Consider the following 16,257-nt stretch of genomic DNA (forward strand, 5'->3'; position numbering starts at 1 on the left):
TTTTAATTTTGGTCGTTGATCAATTCTCAATTTTTGGATTGATTTTAAGTGAAAAATGTTAACTTCAGTTGTTTCGGTAGATAGGGCGTCAGTACATGTATCGCTATTGTTGTGAAAATAGTGACCTCTTACCTTAGCCTCATTAAAAAATTATATAAATTAACTAAATAATTCACAACAAATTATGTATAAGTATTCTCACTGGATTCGTTGTATTCTGTAATTTTTTGTGCAAATAGCATTTTCCATTTTCTAAAATGGTACTCATATGGTGTAGTATATTACTCTTTGTATTGTTTTCCAAAAATGAAATAAAAAAGAAAAAGGCATATGAAGATTTATTTGATCAAAAACAAGATTAAAATATAAAAGTAAAATTGGCAAACAACTAAAACTGAATTAAGGCATGTTTGAACGGGATGCGGATGAAGAAGCTGCAGAAGATGAAGTTAAGTTGCTATAGCAGTATAGCTTGAAGAATTTTTGTTTGGACCTTTGTCGGGACCAGCACCATTAACAGCCCGCATCTTAGTAATATCGTCATCAGTCTCCAAGCTTGAACTGAACTCCCAGGAGTAAATCCTGTGAATTGCAGATGCATTTCCAGTGGCTGCCGAGAAGCCAAAAGTAACCCACTCGGGTAAATGTAGCTTCAAGTTGACTTGATACTCAAGAAACTGCCTCACTGTGGCATTATTTCTAATACCAGTGAAAGCAACACTCAATTTCTTTGTGCTGGAATTATAACTAATCCATGCATCATTCATTTTCCCATTTCTGATATCAGCCCACCATGTCAAATTCGTCTCAGATCTCATAGAATTGATATCAATACCCACATGGTTACCTGGTGGATCCCAGCCGCCGTTCCTATAGATATCAAATTCAACAGCAACAAATGGATTGGAAGATGAATTTAAATACTCCCCGTCATTGGTTAGGCCTAAAGAACCTCCTTTAGTGGCATTCGGAATCCTTGAACCTTGCGGCGCAAGAAAGAAGGCAAGCCCATCTCCATATGCGGTTCTGTTTTGAGAATCAATTACAAATGAGAAGTGAGTTGTAAAGTCTGTGAGATTTCCAGTGGCATTATTCCAGAGACGCAACGGCTTGTTATATGTTGCCCGGCCAATCATACCACGTCTTGAAGCTAGCTGAATCACTTGGTTTTCGGGGAAAGCTCTCTCATAGTTGATGCTGCCATCATTGGAGAAACCGGAAAAATTGAAAGATAAAGCATTTGCTAATTGGATTATTGGGGATAACAAGATGATGATCATAAAGAAATTAGCCATTTTTGGTATAGAGGCTGCCTACAAAAATTTTAAGGTAACTTATAAAAATTCAGACAAGTACAAAGTCTTCATAAGGTTCGGTGGAAATGTGGTCAAATTTGTCCACGCGGCAATTCAGAAAACTCGGAAATTGCCTGGAAGTGCCAGTATGCAAATTCTGTTTGGCAATAAAAATTATATAAATAAATAGAAATAAATGGAGTGACAGTGAAATAAAAGCATTACATTAGTTGTGTGTATAATTTTTAATTGCAAGTTTCATTAATTTTTTTCATAAGTAACTACTTGGTTGCTTCTCTTCGGCCTTTGGCCCTCGATGCAAATAAAATTTGTAAGAAATAATAAAGTCAATTTTTAAGTCGTTTTCAAGTCCAAAACGTAAACTTGATGATCCTTTTCAAATTTTCCTTACCAAAATAAATTCTAGAGGCACTAATTTATATTAGATTAATCTTAAAGTGATTTAAGTGCAGAAGCCATCCTCTTTTCTTTACTACGCTTTCGGTTTTTCAATCCTCGGTGATGTTTACTACGCTTTATGCTTCCACCCATTAAAGGAGGATTGATTAGTTAAGAAACGAGCCTGTTATACGAATGGTATTTCTCATGGTTCACTTATATCTGACGGAACTACCATTGGTGATTAAAAAAGTCCTTAAATTGCATCCATTAACTAAGTCCTAACTTTGTGAACTTAATTGAAATGTCCCATAAGTCGAAGAATTCAAACCACTATCGTCTGAACTTAATTGAAATGTCGCGTGAGTTGAGTGACTGTAATCCAATAATCACCTAGCTCATCAAAGTTTCCGCAGTCTCGGATCAGCTGCTGTGACCAGCTTCCCAATTCCATAGACCTCTCAAATCCACTGCATCAAATAGACCCGTCCCTCTTTTTTGGCCATTGGGTTGATGGGTTTTCTCCCACAAGCGATTTCTAAAGCCACAGTGGCATAACTGTAGACACCAGATTCTTTTGCTAGCCTTGCCTGTTGCTCAGGTGCCATGTATTCCATTGTCAAAATGTTGTAGAACTACTGAATTGTTTGTTGAACTAGTGAAAGCAATACTCATCTTTTTGTGTACTAGAATTATAACTAATCCATGCCTTGTTTCTTCTCCCACCTCTAAATATTATATATTGGTGTACAAGTAGAAAGTTCTAAATTAAAAATTGACAATATCGATTTCTCATTTCAGAATTATTTACTACGGTTGGCAAATATTGTGTTTTGATTAGTTAATTTGTAATGTGGTTCTCCTTCTTGATAGATCTCAAGCAAGAATATAGGGTTAATAATTTTGGCAGATTATGCTTGGACTTAGAGGTTGTTTTTTAAATGTCTGAAATCTGAAATTTTATTAATTTCAGACATTTTCTAAAATATGCTTGTTTGTTTTTTGGAACTTATATATGATTTTTATATATTTACATATGAATAAAAAAAGTAAATTTTTGTGACTTTTATCTGAATGTAAAAAGGTCTGAATAATAAGTAAATATTATATTCCAAAAATATCTCTGTAAAATAACTTATTTTCTAAACTATAAAATCTAATCCTCTTTATTTGTTTTAATTTATAAGGACATAAATGTTAAATAACCAAGTTTAAGATGTTTTTTATTATAAAAACAAACAAGATGCCACTTATATTTAGATATTTAAGAAAGAAAAACAAACATGTCATTCAGATTTTTGTAATCAGACCCATTTAGATTTAAGAAAAATTTAAATTCATTTAGATTTTAGACAAAAAAAACAAACGCTACCTTAATCTCTCCCAACTTAATTGGGCTAGGATATAGGCTTCATGAATTTTGAGGAGTTTGGGGTTTCCATTAACCAATATTACAAGACATTTACTCATGGGATAAAATTTCATAATGGTGTTCTAACGAAGGGTTTCAATTGTGATCTGGGTCTTGTTTTACTACGAATCTTGTAAATTATAATCCACAAATAATTTTTCCAAATAGTGGCTTGGGTTAGCACATACCTTTATGGTATATAGACACCAAGTATTTGCCGTCTAAAGAAATTGCAAAGTGTTTATGAAATAAAAAAAAAATTACAAACTTCTTGAATCCAAATTGTATTGTTTTCCCGTAAACACCTTGTGCTAACTTAGGCATCAGAGGATTTACGCCGGGAAAACCACCGGCGTCTCTGATCCGTTTTTGGTGAACGCGTGTCTAGTGAGAGAAAGGAGGGCGATTCCAACCTTAGTGGTTCGAGCAACAGTCGATAACATAAACGTTGGTGAAAGGATCTGGTCGGTCAAAAGGGCGAGCAGATTTCGGCATCAACAAGATGATTAAAAAAGATTAATAATAGATAAAATTAAAGTCCATGTTATTTTCTTCCAAAGGAAATTGGGAAAAATGAGATATTAAATAGACATCTATATGGACAAAAGGCAAATTGTGAAAATGGAAAGTAAAATTTGGGGGCTCATTGTCTAAAATCAATATGTTGATTATCTCTTATAGGGACATAATAGTTATTATGAACGAAAATAAATGGAATTTACGAACAAAAATGAGAATTATATGTCTTTTTTGAAATGGTAAGGGGTTCTATGTTCCTTTTCGAAAAGTTAAGAAGTTCACTATCCTTTTCCCATAAAAAGATCATGACTCTTCTAAAATTTCCTACATTGAATAAAGGGCTAAGTTAGGATCGTTTTAAGAGGCCCAAAAATAATTTTAAAAACTTAAAACTTATTTTGATTTTTGGTTTTTTTTAAGTCACTTTTGTGAAAATCATCAAGGACTTATAAAAGTAATAGATGGGTACTGTTGAGTGTTAGAAAATGCATATTTATAAAGGAAAAAATCGTCATTTTATATTTCAAGTCTTACTAACAACCCTTACTTTTATGTATTTAACCTTCTTGTGATTTAATTATATATGTTTTATTTTAATTAAGTATTTTTGTATTTTAGGGGCATTATAGTCATTTCACAATAAAGGAGAGATCAGACGGAAAAACGGACATCACTTTTGAACTCAGGACGGTCGAAAACCTTAGGAGGAGCATAAAAGGAAAAATGGCACTATTCACATGTACGGTATTATTCATGTATACGTTACTGTTCACGGCACTGTTTACATAGACGGATCGATGACGTGGCATTGACCGATGATGTGGCATTGACTGATGAGGTGTCACGATCCTGTGGGACTAAAATTCTTATGTACTGTTGATGGTGACGTAGCAGCATATCAGTGGACGACAAATCTCGCGTACGGTACATGCATCACACAAGATTATTTTCAACCAAACGCGTTACTGTTCATCGGGGTCGAACCGTGTTACTGTTCATCCGCGTGGTCAAACCGCGTACTGTTGACTGATGACGTGGCGCAATCCTGAGCGTCCAAACTGTTTTTAATCTAATGGCCATGATTTACTCCATGTATCTATAAAAAGGGGGCATCTCCCCCCTAATTTGAGAGCTTTGAATCCATTTTTGGGATCCATTTTCTGTAATTCCCTCTCCATCTTGTATTTTCTACGAATTTTAATAAATTTTCATTTTGCCCCTAGTTCAATTATGAGTGGCTAATTTTCTTTCAAGCTTGGGTTGAAGGTGAAGTCTCAACATGTGTCATGGGCTTAATTTGGTAAATTTACTTTCTCTTCCCCTCTAGTTTTTGTGGATGTTTTGACTTCTCGTCGACAAATAATACTAATCTTGTCTAGTACCGCCTTGATTTCACCGGCCCCCTAGTACAAGGTTATTATTATTTGGCACGATAAGCCCTTAGCACCATATTGATTAGAGCGTGGTTTATGAGGTGTGGATTTCCCCCTCATGATTTAATTGGCATTAATAAGGAATAGTTAGCCCATGATGCATGTTGATGCGGATCCAGATACCCAAGTACGTCATTTCAATAGATTTCACTACAATTTATTCTCGCCATTGCAATTCCAATTTTAGAATTTATTATTGCCATTTCAATTCCAATTTTAGCATATTTTAAATCACTTCCACCACAATTCCAACCACCCATTTGCAAAATTAATTCCACACACAATTAAAATCCACCTCCTCGTGGGATCGACACTCGTCATCATTGATCTATACTACAATAGATTCGTGCGCTTGCGAGTTCATTAAAATTTGCACAACAGGTACCTTTTAAAATATGATTTTGATAATTAGTTTTATATTTAATATAATTTCATATTTACATACTCACGTAGATTAAAAAATCTAAAATTATCCTTATTCTAAATATTATTTTTACCAATTATATTGAGATAATAAAATAAAACAAAAAAATTAATAAAAATAAAAAACTTAACTATCAATCATTATTTACACATAATAATATACATGTTTTTAAATGTATAAATAAATTTTATTCAATAATATGTTCATTTTACTCATTCGTATATTTTTGTAGTAGTCTAACAATAAAATTTACTAGACACGTACGACTATTTTTAAAAATTATATTTTGAAAATAAATTCTACCAAACATTTAATTAATTCTCTTCACGACTGATTGCTTTTACAATATAGCTAACGATAATTATTTAAAAGCCGCAGTATCACCAAACTAGCCTAAAATCTAGAAGCACTTGACAATATATAGCATTCATGGTTGACCAACTAACATCCAAAAATTAATCTTGTGGGTGCTATCTAATTGAAATAGTAAAAATCTCTTGTGTTAAGACAAGAGTTTTAGGGTTACAACCCTACACATGTTGGCAAAAGGAGCATTGAGTTGTCATTCGACTAAATATGAAAAATGTTCCTCATGCTATATGTTCAAAACTGGAAAATGCTACTCGCCCTTTAATGAGTGGTGGATCGCTGCTCTTCCAACCATGAGAGTAGTATTTTTAGTCCTTAGGGACACAAATTCTCTGTAAATTAAGAATGTCTTATGGGGCTATTTTAAAGTTTTTCTTCCTTGCAAAATGCAAGTGGAGCAGACATTCCTTAATTATTAGTGAGTGTAGACAATTTAGGCAAATGCTTTAATAGAATTTAATGTAAAGTTGTAATCTCAACTAATTATCCGATTGTAAATATTAATAATTGTATATTGGAATATAATAGTTGTAAATATCAAATGTAATATAAGTTATTTAATTGTATTATTCGTATAAAAAAGAAAAATTGGACTAAAAAACAATTAGATGACACTTTGCATTTCTCTAATTTTTTCTTGATGTCATTTTCAATTATTTTTATATTTTTAGCCAAATGTTCTTCAAGAACAATTTTCTTACCTTCAATGTGAATAGATGTAATCATACCAATCATCTCAGCTTCCACAACACTTTTCTCTTGATTGAGCATTATGTGAAAAAGTGAAGAAGATTCCTCATTTCTTATCTTTACAGGAAGTTATTACATGAATATATAACAGGGCTAATAAGCTATATAAGGTAATGAATAAATCTAATAACTAATTCCTATGTCAAAGGGATTGTATATAAAATAATACAGAAAGTCAAAAGACACAGAAATCAATTACATAAATTAAGGGAAATCAATCTTAACTTCAAGGGGGAATGTATGTCAAGAATGTTCAACTTGCTGATTAAACTCTTGAATATGTTTCCTCCTAAAGCTTTTGTAAAGACGTCAGCTAGCTGAAGGGATGAAAGAACAAATCTAGTGACAATCTGACCTGCTTGAATTTTTTCTCTCACAACATGGCAGTCAAGCTTGATATGTTTCGTGCGTTCATGGTACACAGGATTTGTAGCGATGTGAAGAGCTGCTTAGTTATCACAACAATCAGATTGGTCCCAAAGAAACTTGCAGATCGTTAAATAAGTATCGGAGCTAAATGAGTTCACAAGTTGCAGCAGCCATGGATCTATACCCGGCTTCAGAAGATGATATGGAAACAATTGTTTGCTTCTTCGTTTTCCAAGAGATTAAAGAGTCTCCAAGAAGCACACAGTAACCCGACGTTGATCTCCTTGTCATAGGACAGTTAGCCCAATTAGCGTCACAATATGCCTTTAGTTGCAGGGAGTTATTAGAGGAGAATAACAATCCAAGTCCTGGACCCTTTTTCAAATATCTCACAACGCAAAGAGCAGCATCCCAATGAGGCTTTCTTGGAGCATGCATAAATCGACTTAGATTGTTTACAGAATATGTAATATCTAGTCTAGTAATTGTAAGATAAATTAACCAACCTACCAATCTTCTAAAACGAGAAGGATTATTCAACAAATCACCTTCAGAATCTGAAAGTTTGTTGGCTATAAAGATATCGAGAGAATGTTGATTTGTAGACTGCTGAATTATATATTTATTGAGCAACAAAATCATCTATTTATACAGCATAATGAAAACTAAAGTGCAGAAAAATTTGCTACATTTGAGCATCATAACTAAGTGCAGGAAAATAGCATGAAGAAGTGGTCATAGTCCTAAAAAATAGCAACAGAAAAAAAAAAAAAAAACTGATTTAGCTTCATGAGTTATTGCAGTCAACATTCTCCTCCTTGACTCTGGAGCTGCATACACCAAGCTTTTGCCTCAAGAATTCATATCTAATCTTTGGAAGTGCTTTTGTTAAGATGTCAGCACTTTGATTCTCTGTTTTGCAGTAGATCAGCTGCACTTCTCCTTCTCTTTGTACATCTCTTAGAAAATAAAGTTTTATCTTGAAGTGTTTTGTCTTGCCATGGAACACTGGATTATTAGCAATTGAAATTGCAGCTTGGTTGTCCACAAATATTTGTGTGCCTTCTTGTTGTTCTATATGCAAATCTTTCATGAGTTTCCTGATCCAAATAGCTTGATTCACAGCTGCAGCAGTAGCTACATATTCTACTTCTGCTGTGGATTGAGCTACGACTTCTTGCTTCTTAGAACACCCTGAAAAAATTCCAGAACCAAAGCTAAAACAGTAACCTGAGGTGCTTCTCATGTCATCAACACATCCAGCCCAATCACTATCAGAATATCCATGAAGATGGAAGTTTTTAACTTGATTAAACTTTATTCCATAATCAATTCTGCCCTTAACATATCTAAGAATTCTTTTTCCGCCTGAAAATGAATTTCACTGGCACAATGCATATACCTTGATAGCAAACTCACTGCATGCATGATATCTGGTCTGGTTGCAGTTAAACACATTAGGCAGCCTATTAGGCTCCTGTAAAGCCTTTCATCCACCTTTTTAGCTCCATCTTCTTTGCAAAACTTATTCTTTTGATTCATTGGAGTTGCAGTTGGCTTGCACTCTTCCATGTTGAATTTCTTAAGAACTTCCTTTGCATATTTTTGCTGGGATAGAAATATCTCATTTTCCTTTTGATGTACCTACATGCTAAGGAAAAATGTCATCCTCCCAAGGTCTGTCATTTTAAAGACATCTTTAATTTCTTCTTTAAACCTGTCAATCAACTCATTGTTACTTCCTGTAATGGGTAGATCATCACCATACAGAGCTATCATAAGTATTTCTTTATCAGCCTTTTTGATATATAAAGTATATTCACTCAGACTTTTTTCGAAGCTTAAGTTTGTTAAGTGTGTGTCAATTCTGCTATACCAGGACCTTGGTGCCTGTTTTAAATCGTACAGGGCTTTCTTCAGTCGATATACCTTCTCATCTTGTCTTGAAAAAACAAACCCTTCAGGTTGCTCCACAAAAATTTCTTCCTCCAAGTATCCATTCAAAAAGGCTGATTTGACATCCATTTGGTGTATAACCCAACCTTGCTGTGCAGCAAGAGCTAGCAACATCCTTATGGTATCCAACCTGGCAACAGGGGCAAAAGTGTCAAAAAAATCTACCCCAAACATCTGAGCATATCCCTTGACAATAAGTCTTACCTTGTGCATGTTTACAGAACCATTAGGATTGAGCTTGGTCCTGTAAACCCACTTGACTCCTATAGCTTTCTTGTGTTCAGGTCTGTCTACTAACTCCCATGTTTGATTCTTTTCAATCATTTTTAGCTCGTCCTTTATTGCAGCTATCCACTTCTGATCATTTGCAGCTTCTTAATACCCCGCAGGCTCCATTACAGCAATAGTACACCTCTGATAGATGTTAGAGAGAGATCCAGTTCCTTTAACATTTTCATTGTCCGTATCATCATTCTCCTCCTCGACCTCAAGCTTCTTGTCATTCTCCCAACTCCAGTTATCTTACTCAAAGAATTGAACATCCCTGCTGACGATTACTTTGTTGCTTTGCGGTGAGTAAATCTTGTAGGCTTTTGAGGTTGAGCTATAGCTTACAAAAATCTCAGGTTCTGCTTTTTTATCTAATTTGTCTCTCTTAACTTGATGGATGTAAGAGAAACATAGACAACCAAATATCTTTAGATTAAACAGCTTTGGTTTGTAGCCATACCATGCTTCCAATGGAGTCTTTTTCTGTAAAGCTTTTGTTGGCAATCTGTTCAATAAAAAAACTGCAGTGTTTACGGCCTCAGCCCAAAATTTCTTCGGCAATCCTTTATCATGAAGCAAGCATCTTGCCATCTCCATTATTGTCCGATTTTTTCTCTCCACAACACCATTTTGCTGAGGAGTGTAAGGTGCTGTCAGCTGATGTTCAATGCCTGCATCTTCACAAAACTTGTTAAATTTTTCAGAGGTATATTTCGTTCCATTATCGGAACTAATCACCTGCATCTTGTATCTGCTTTGAGTTTCAACCCAAGCTTTAAACTTCACAAAGATGTCAGCAACCTCAGATTTAAGCTTCATAAAATAAATCCAGCACATTCTTGAGTAATCATAAATGAAAACAATATAATACTTACTGTTATTCAAAGATGGTTTTCATTGGTCCTTTCACATCTGTGTGTATTAATTGCAACCTCTGTATAGCCCTCCAGGATTTATTTTGTTGAAACGGAATCCTAGTTTGCTTTCCATACTGCTAGGCGGCACATTTAGGAGACTCCTCCTCTAATTCAGGCAAGCCTTTGACTAGATTGTTGTTCTTCATGTAGAGTAGAGCAATATGATGGAAATGCCCTAACCTCTTGTGCCAAAGCATTGTATTGTTATCTTCTCTGTGTACAGAAGCCTGTTCTTCTTTCATTAAATCCAACACAAAGCTTTTGCCTTTCATTTGAACTTTGAATACTTTTTCTGTCTTTTGTATCTTTGATCACATAGTTCTTGTCTTCAAACATCACCTTATAGCCTTTTTCTAACAACAAAGTAACACTCAAAAGATTTTGATTAATTTCAGGAACATATAAAACATCAAAAATCAATTTCAAACCTGTATGGCCTTCAATCGCTTCTGTTCCTTTGCCTTTTACTACAATGTGTGGATACTTGGAGGAAGAAATTTTTGTGGAGCAGCCTGAAGGGTTTTTTTTTCCAGGACAAGATGAGAAGGTTTATCGACTGAAGAAAGCCCTGTACGGTTTAAAACAGGCACCAAGGTCCTGGTATAGCAGAATTGACACACACTTAACAAACTTAGGCTTAAAAAAAAGTCGGAGTGAATCTACTTTATATATCAAGAAGGCTGATAATGAAATACTTGTGGTATCTCTGTATGTTGATGATCTACTCGTTACATGAAGTAGCAAGGAGTTGATTGACAGGTTTAAAGAAGAAATGAAAGATGTCTTTGAAATGACAGACCTTGGGACGATGACATTTTTCCTTGGTATGCAGGTACATCAAAAGGAAAATGAAATATTTCTATCCCAGCAAAAATATGCAAAGGAAGTTCTCAAGAAATTCAACATGGAAGAGATGCAAGCCAACTGCAACTCCAATGAATCAAAAAGAGAAGTTTTGCAAAGAAGATGAAGCTGAAAAGGTGGATGAAATGTTGTACAGGAGCCTAATAGGCTGCCTAATAATAATAATAATATTTTAATAATTATAATATTAAAATAATAATATATAACAATAATTAAAATAATAGAACAATAAATTTTAATAACAATAATATTAATAATATTAATACAATAATAATGACTTTAACAAATAATAATAATATCATCAACATCATCATTATTATTATTATTAAATAATAAAGCTCTTATTTGTAAATAATACAAAATTTATAGGTATTTTCATAAATTTCGTAAGGACCAAACTGTAAAAATAACAGACTTGATTGAGGGCAATTTAAAAATTATGAAAATTTATGTGAGTAAGATGGATAGTTATGAGAAATGGAGTTTGATTCCCAACCTTTCCCTTGGAAATGAAATTAATGGGAATGAATTCACAAATTTATGGGCCCTGCATGATTTTGATTTCGATTCTCACTTTTATTTTGTAAAATAAACACTGTCAATTATTTCGATTCTGAATTTCGATTCCCCAATGTAGGAGATAAATGCACCATTATTGTCAAACAAAAATCAAATAAGATTACAGGTGGCATGACATGAGGCTAGCGATTGGGATTAATATTTTCTCCTTATTTGAACTCTCTTGAGCAGTTGAGCTTTTAAAAATTTCTGTCATATATCTTTTAATGATAGTATACGTGCATAATTTAACTTCTTTATTGTTTTATTATTCATTTGATAATAAAGATTTTGAAAATAAATGACCTGGTTATCCGAATTTGAATCTTAGAAGAGATAGGAGATATAAATTAATTTGGTTTTGCTTACCTTTCCACCTTATTTTCTTTTCTATAAAATAAAATTATTAAAAAAGACGAGGTGTCAAATCAACTATCATTATTACTTTATTTTTAGTTTCGAGCCACTACCATTTGAACCAAAAAAAAAGTTGAAAAGAATAATTATAAATGCGGCAGGATTCCCTAACATAATTTGCAATACTGTTAATTAAACCAGTCATGCGTGTTTGGTTCATTTAATAATTTTTCTTTAATTTTTGGATGGAGCTCTTAACACCAGTTTAAAATTGTCATGAAACCCTCTTCTCAAAATACATCTGATTCAAAAATTTCGAAAAGTATACACCTCCAATGAAATTCTGTTTTGCACGTTTGGCAAAATTTCGACAAGTTTAGCAAATTAAAGCTAGCCAGTAGCATGTCATTTAGCCGGAGGTGGTTGAGGCGGTGGAACAAAATTAACGCCTGCAGCAACTCTAGCTGAACGTGGTGGTGGAGCAAATCTGAATGGTGGAAACACTAGTGCTGCAAAGTTGAAACTGATGTTGCAATTGACTGTCTCCCTCACCAGCCTATATATATTAAAAGAGAATTGCATGGATGGTAACCTTTCTAAAAAAATAAAAATAAAATTTACTGAACAGTAAATTTAAAAAAGTTGTTGGCTCAAAAACTTAAGCTGATAGGGCAATACTTATTTATGATTAACACTTGACATAAAAGTAGGGGTGGGCACGGTTCGGTTCGAAATTAAGTAGAACCGATTTAAATCGGTTATTTTATAAAAAGAACCGAATAAGAACCAAACTCAATAAGAACCAAATTCAGCCTATATATATTAAAAGAGAATTGCATGGATGGTAACCTTTCTAAAAAAATAAAAATAAAATTTACTGAACAGTAAATTTAAAAAAGAAAAAACCGTCAGTTCGGTTCGGTTTTTTTAAGACTACGGTTTTTTTGCCCACCCCTACATAAAAGCTTAGAAAGTATACAGCCTTTGGCTCATAGACAATTATGTAATATATTATCGGCTTTTTAAAAAATAATAAATGGTAAATTTTGCATCTAAGAGTGTTGATACAAAATTCTAACCGAAAAAGAAAAAAAGAAAAAGAGAGAGATGATGCGAAATTCTAGAAATAGATGGTGAAAAGAAAAATGGACCCCAAGAGATAAAAGGACAATTTGAAAAATAAATGAGGTATTAAAAAAAAAAGAAAAAGAACAAGGGCAGGGTTAATATCACCGCCTTAATTGAAAGATAAAGGATTCAAGTTTTACCGGTTCGTGTAAACAATAATGACATCCACGGCACTCATCTTCCAAGCAGCAATATGCATATCCATTGCAGTCTAAATTGCCGAAAGATTTACATCCTTCGCATTCATCTCTATTGCGGCAATACTCACATCCGTTGCAATATTCATCTCCGTTGCAGCAATTTGCACAGCCCCAGCAGTTTTCCTGGCAACAATGTTCGCATCCTTCGCATTGATCACCGTTGCAGCAGTTTGCACATCCCTCGCAGTCATTTCCATTGCAGAAATAATCACATTCAGCACGGTCATCTCCAATGCTTCCATATTCATTATCCATGTTGCCATACAAAAATTTATGAGCTCTATTGATCGGGATTCAGAGGCAATAGTACTGTACTTAAAACACTATTGCTCTATTTATAAAACTAAGCGACCATATCCTTTCCTAACCTAATTTTAAATCCTTAGGCTTATAGGAAATTACTACACATATCATTAATTCAAGTCCATTCAGGATTAGGATTTAATTTAGTTTCAGTTTCTCTTCTTACATACTAAAACATATCGGGTTATGTTTAGTAGATTTCTAAGTTGTACTATGGCCTCGTATAGTTTAGTTGTTTGAAAAGGATTTTTGAAGTTAATATTTTTGACAAAAATCAGCCTTAGGAAATTGCCTTGAAGAGAACATGCATCCAGATGACATCCGGGAATTCCCATAAAAGGACCGTATCAATAGCACCTTAGCTAGCAATTTAAATCATATATATATGTCAAATTTGATGGCGGTATATGGATGCTCAATTTTTCCACAAAGAAACGTTTTCCTTTTTTCAAGGTTTTCTTTACTTTGTCTTTATTGTTGGAGTATTTTAAAAATCTTTTTATAGTGTTTTCGACTATTCTTTTTAATAATCTCTTCGATTCTTATCACTTATAAAAACTCAGATTTGTCAGAACAAAAATGATAAATGTAGCAAGATTTTGTTAAATCGATCAACTGAATTTTTTATTTTTTTATGTTTTTTTTTTCTTTTGTTTTGGGTTGGATCAGTGGCGGCGCCACATTAGACTGCAGCCCCCCTAGATTTTTGAAAATTTATATATTTGTCCTATTTTGAATTTAATTTACTAAGAAAGTCCCCATTGAAATTTAAAAATAAACAATATATTAAGTATTTATTTTTACACTTCCAACGCACAAAGAAACATTGTATTTTAAAATTTCTCTGGCCCTAACTCTCCTCACACACAAAAAAGAAAAAAGAAATTATTTCACCTCATTGAGCTTATTCAAATGATTTTTTTTTTTAATGAGTCTTGTAGCGCTTAAAATTCAACTTAATATTTACATTAAAGAAGTGAGTTCAGATAACAAATTTTCAAAAATTGAAAGGAATTGATAAGCCCTCAAGAAAAATAGTTGATGCTAAAAATGATAAATTACGTTTATTAATTTATTTATTGTTTTTACTAGTTCTCATCACTATAGTCAAAAAAGTATTTTTGGCTATGAATTTTGCAAAAAATCATCTATGAAATCAGATAAGAGATCCATAATTGAGTGATATTATTGTTGTATATACAAAAAAAGATTTATTTTGTATTCTTGATGATAAGATTATTCTTTAATTTTTTTAACATATGAAAACAAGTTGAGGTTAGTTATAAATGTATTGAATTAAATATATTAATGATTTTTTATTTTGGCATTTGTTACTTGTTGACTATTTTTAAATTATATTATTATTTAAATTTAACCTCCCCTTGATTAACTTCTTGGCACCGCCCCTGGGTTGGGTGATGGGTTTTTGACCAATCCGGGCGATAGACTCACTTCGCAAGTTGGCATCGCCCAGTTTGAGAACAAAGAAATTTGGTGGGGGATGGTCCATTGCCTCAATACTGAATTTTTAATTTTGGTCGTTGATCAATTCTCAATTTTTGGATTGATTTTAAGTGAAAAATGTTAACTTCAGTTGTTTCGGTAGATAGGGCGTCAGTACATGTATCGCCATTGTTGTCAAAATAGTGACCTCTTACCTTAGCCTCTTAAAAAAATTATATAAATTAACTAAATAATTCACAACAAATTATATATAAGTATTCTCACTCTATTCGTTGTATTCTGTAATTTTTTGTGCAAATAGCATTTTCCATTTTCTAAAATGGTACTCATATGGTGTAGTATATTACTCTTTGTATTGTTTTCCAAAAATGAAATAAAAAAGAAAAAGGCATATGAAGATTTATTTGATCGAAAACAAGATTAAAATATACAATTAAAATTGGCAAACAACTAAAACTGAATTAAGGCATGTTTGAACGGGATGCGGATGAAGAAGCTGCAGAAGATGAAGTAAAGTTACTATAGCTTGAAGAATTTTTGTTTGGACCTTTGTCGGGATCAGCACCATTAACAGCCCGCATATTCGCCGGAGGAGAGAAATACGTTGGCACCGGCATCTTAGGCGGCAAAGCGGGCAACGGAGCTTCAGAGTTGAGCACATGAATCACCTGCCTTATCGAAGGCCTGAGGTTTTCATCCGGGTGAGCACACCACAAGCCAACAATCATCAAACACTCCATCTGCTGCTCATCAAAATCTCTGCATAATCTTGGATCCACTGCTTCGAGCAGCTTTCCATTCCCATAGAGATCCCAAACCCACTGCACCAAATAGACCTGGACTTCTTCTTTGGCCGTTAAGCTGATGGGTTTTCTTCCACAAGCGATTTCTAAAGCCACAATCCCAAAGCTGTAGACATCCGATTCTTTGCTAGCCCTGCCTGTTGTGGCACATTCAGGCGCCATGTAGCCCATTGTTCCTGCCAGGACTGTTGTCTGAGACCCTTTGGCATGTTCTACAAGCCTAGCCAGTCCGAAATCTCCAATCTTGGCATTGAAATTTAAATCCAACATTATGTTGCTTGATTTTATATCTCTATGCACAACACATTGTTCCCATCCTTCTTGCAAGTAAAGCAATCCTGAAGCCAAGTCTTGAGCAATTTTGAACCTAAACTCCCAAGTCAACAAGTTATTTTCCTTGAAAAGATGGGAATCCAAGCTGCCATTAGGCATGTATTCATAAACAAGCAAGAGCTCCTTTTTCTCATG

General features: G+C 33.8%; 2 protein-coding genes across 2 annotated transcripts in view; both read right to left on the reverse strand.

Moving 5' to 3' along the window:
- Positions 1–449: 449 nt before the first annotated feature.
- On the reverse strand, positions 450–1,295 carry LOC18034520 (anti-H(O) lectin 1). The gene has a single exon (XM_006423575.1). The coding sequence runs from the start codon at positions 1,293–1,295 to the stop codon at positions 450–452; it is 846 nt and encodes a 281-aa protein (XP_006423638.1).
- A 14,095-nt stretch (positions 1,296–15,390) lies between these two features.
- LOC18034287 (L-type lectin-domain containing receptor kinase IX.1) overlaps positions 15,391–16,257 on the reverse strand; it is a 2,082-nt gene continuing 1,215 nt past the window's right edge. The window contains exon 1 of the mRNA XM_006423576.2: positions 15,391–16,257. This exon is cut by the window's right edge and continues 1,215 nt beyond it. Within this exon, the coding sequence (XP_006423639.2) occupies positions 15,448–16,257 (810 nt within the window). The 3' untranslated portion in view covers positions 15,391–15,447.

Source organism: Citrus clementina, unplaced genomic scaffold (genome assembly GCF_000493195.1).
Source record: "Citrus clementina cultivar Clemenules unplaced genomic scaffold, Citrus_clementina_v1.0 scaffold_8, whole genome shotgun sequence".
Taxonomy (NCBI): Eukaryota; Viridiplantae; Streptophyta; class Magnoliopsida; order Sapindales; family Rutaceae; genus Citrus; species Citrus x clementina.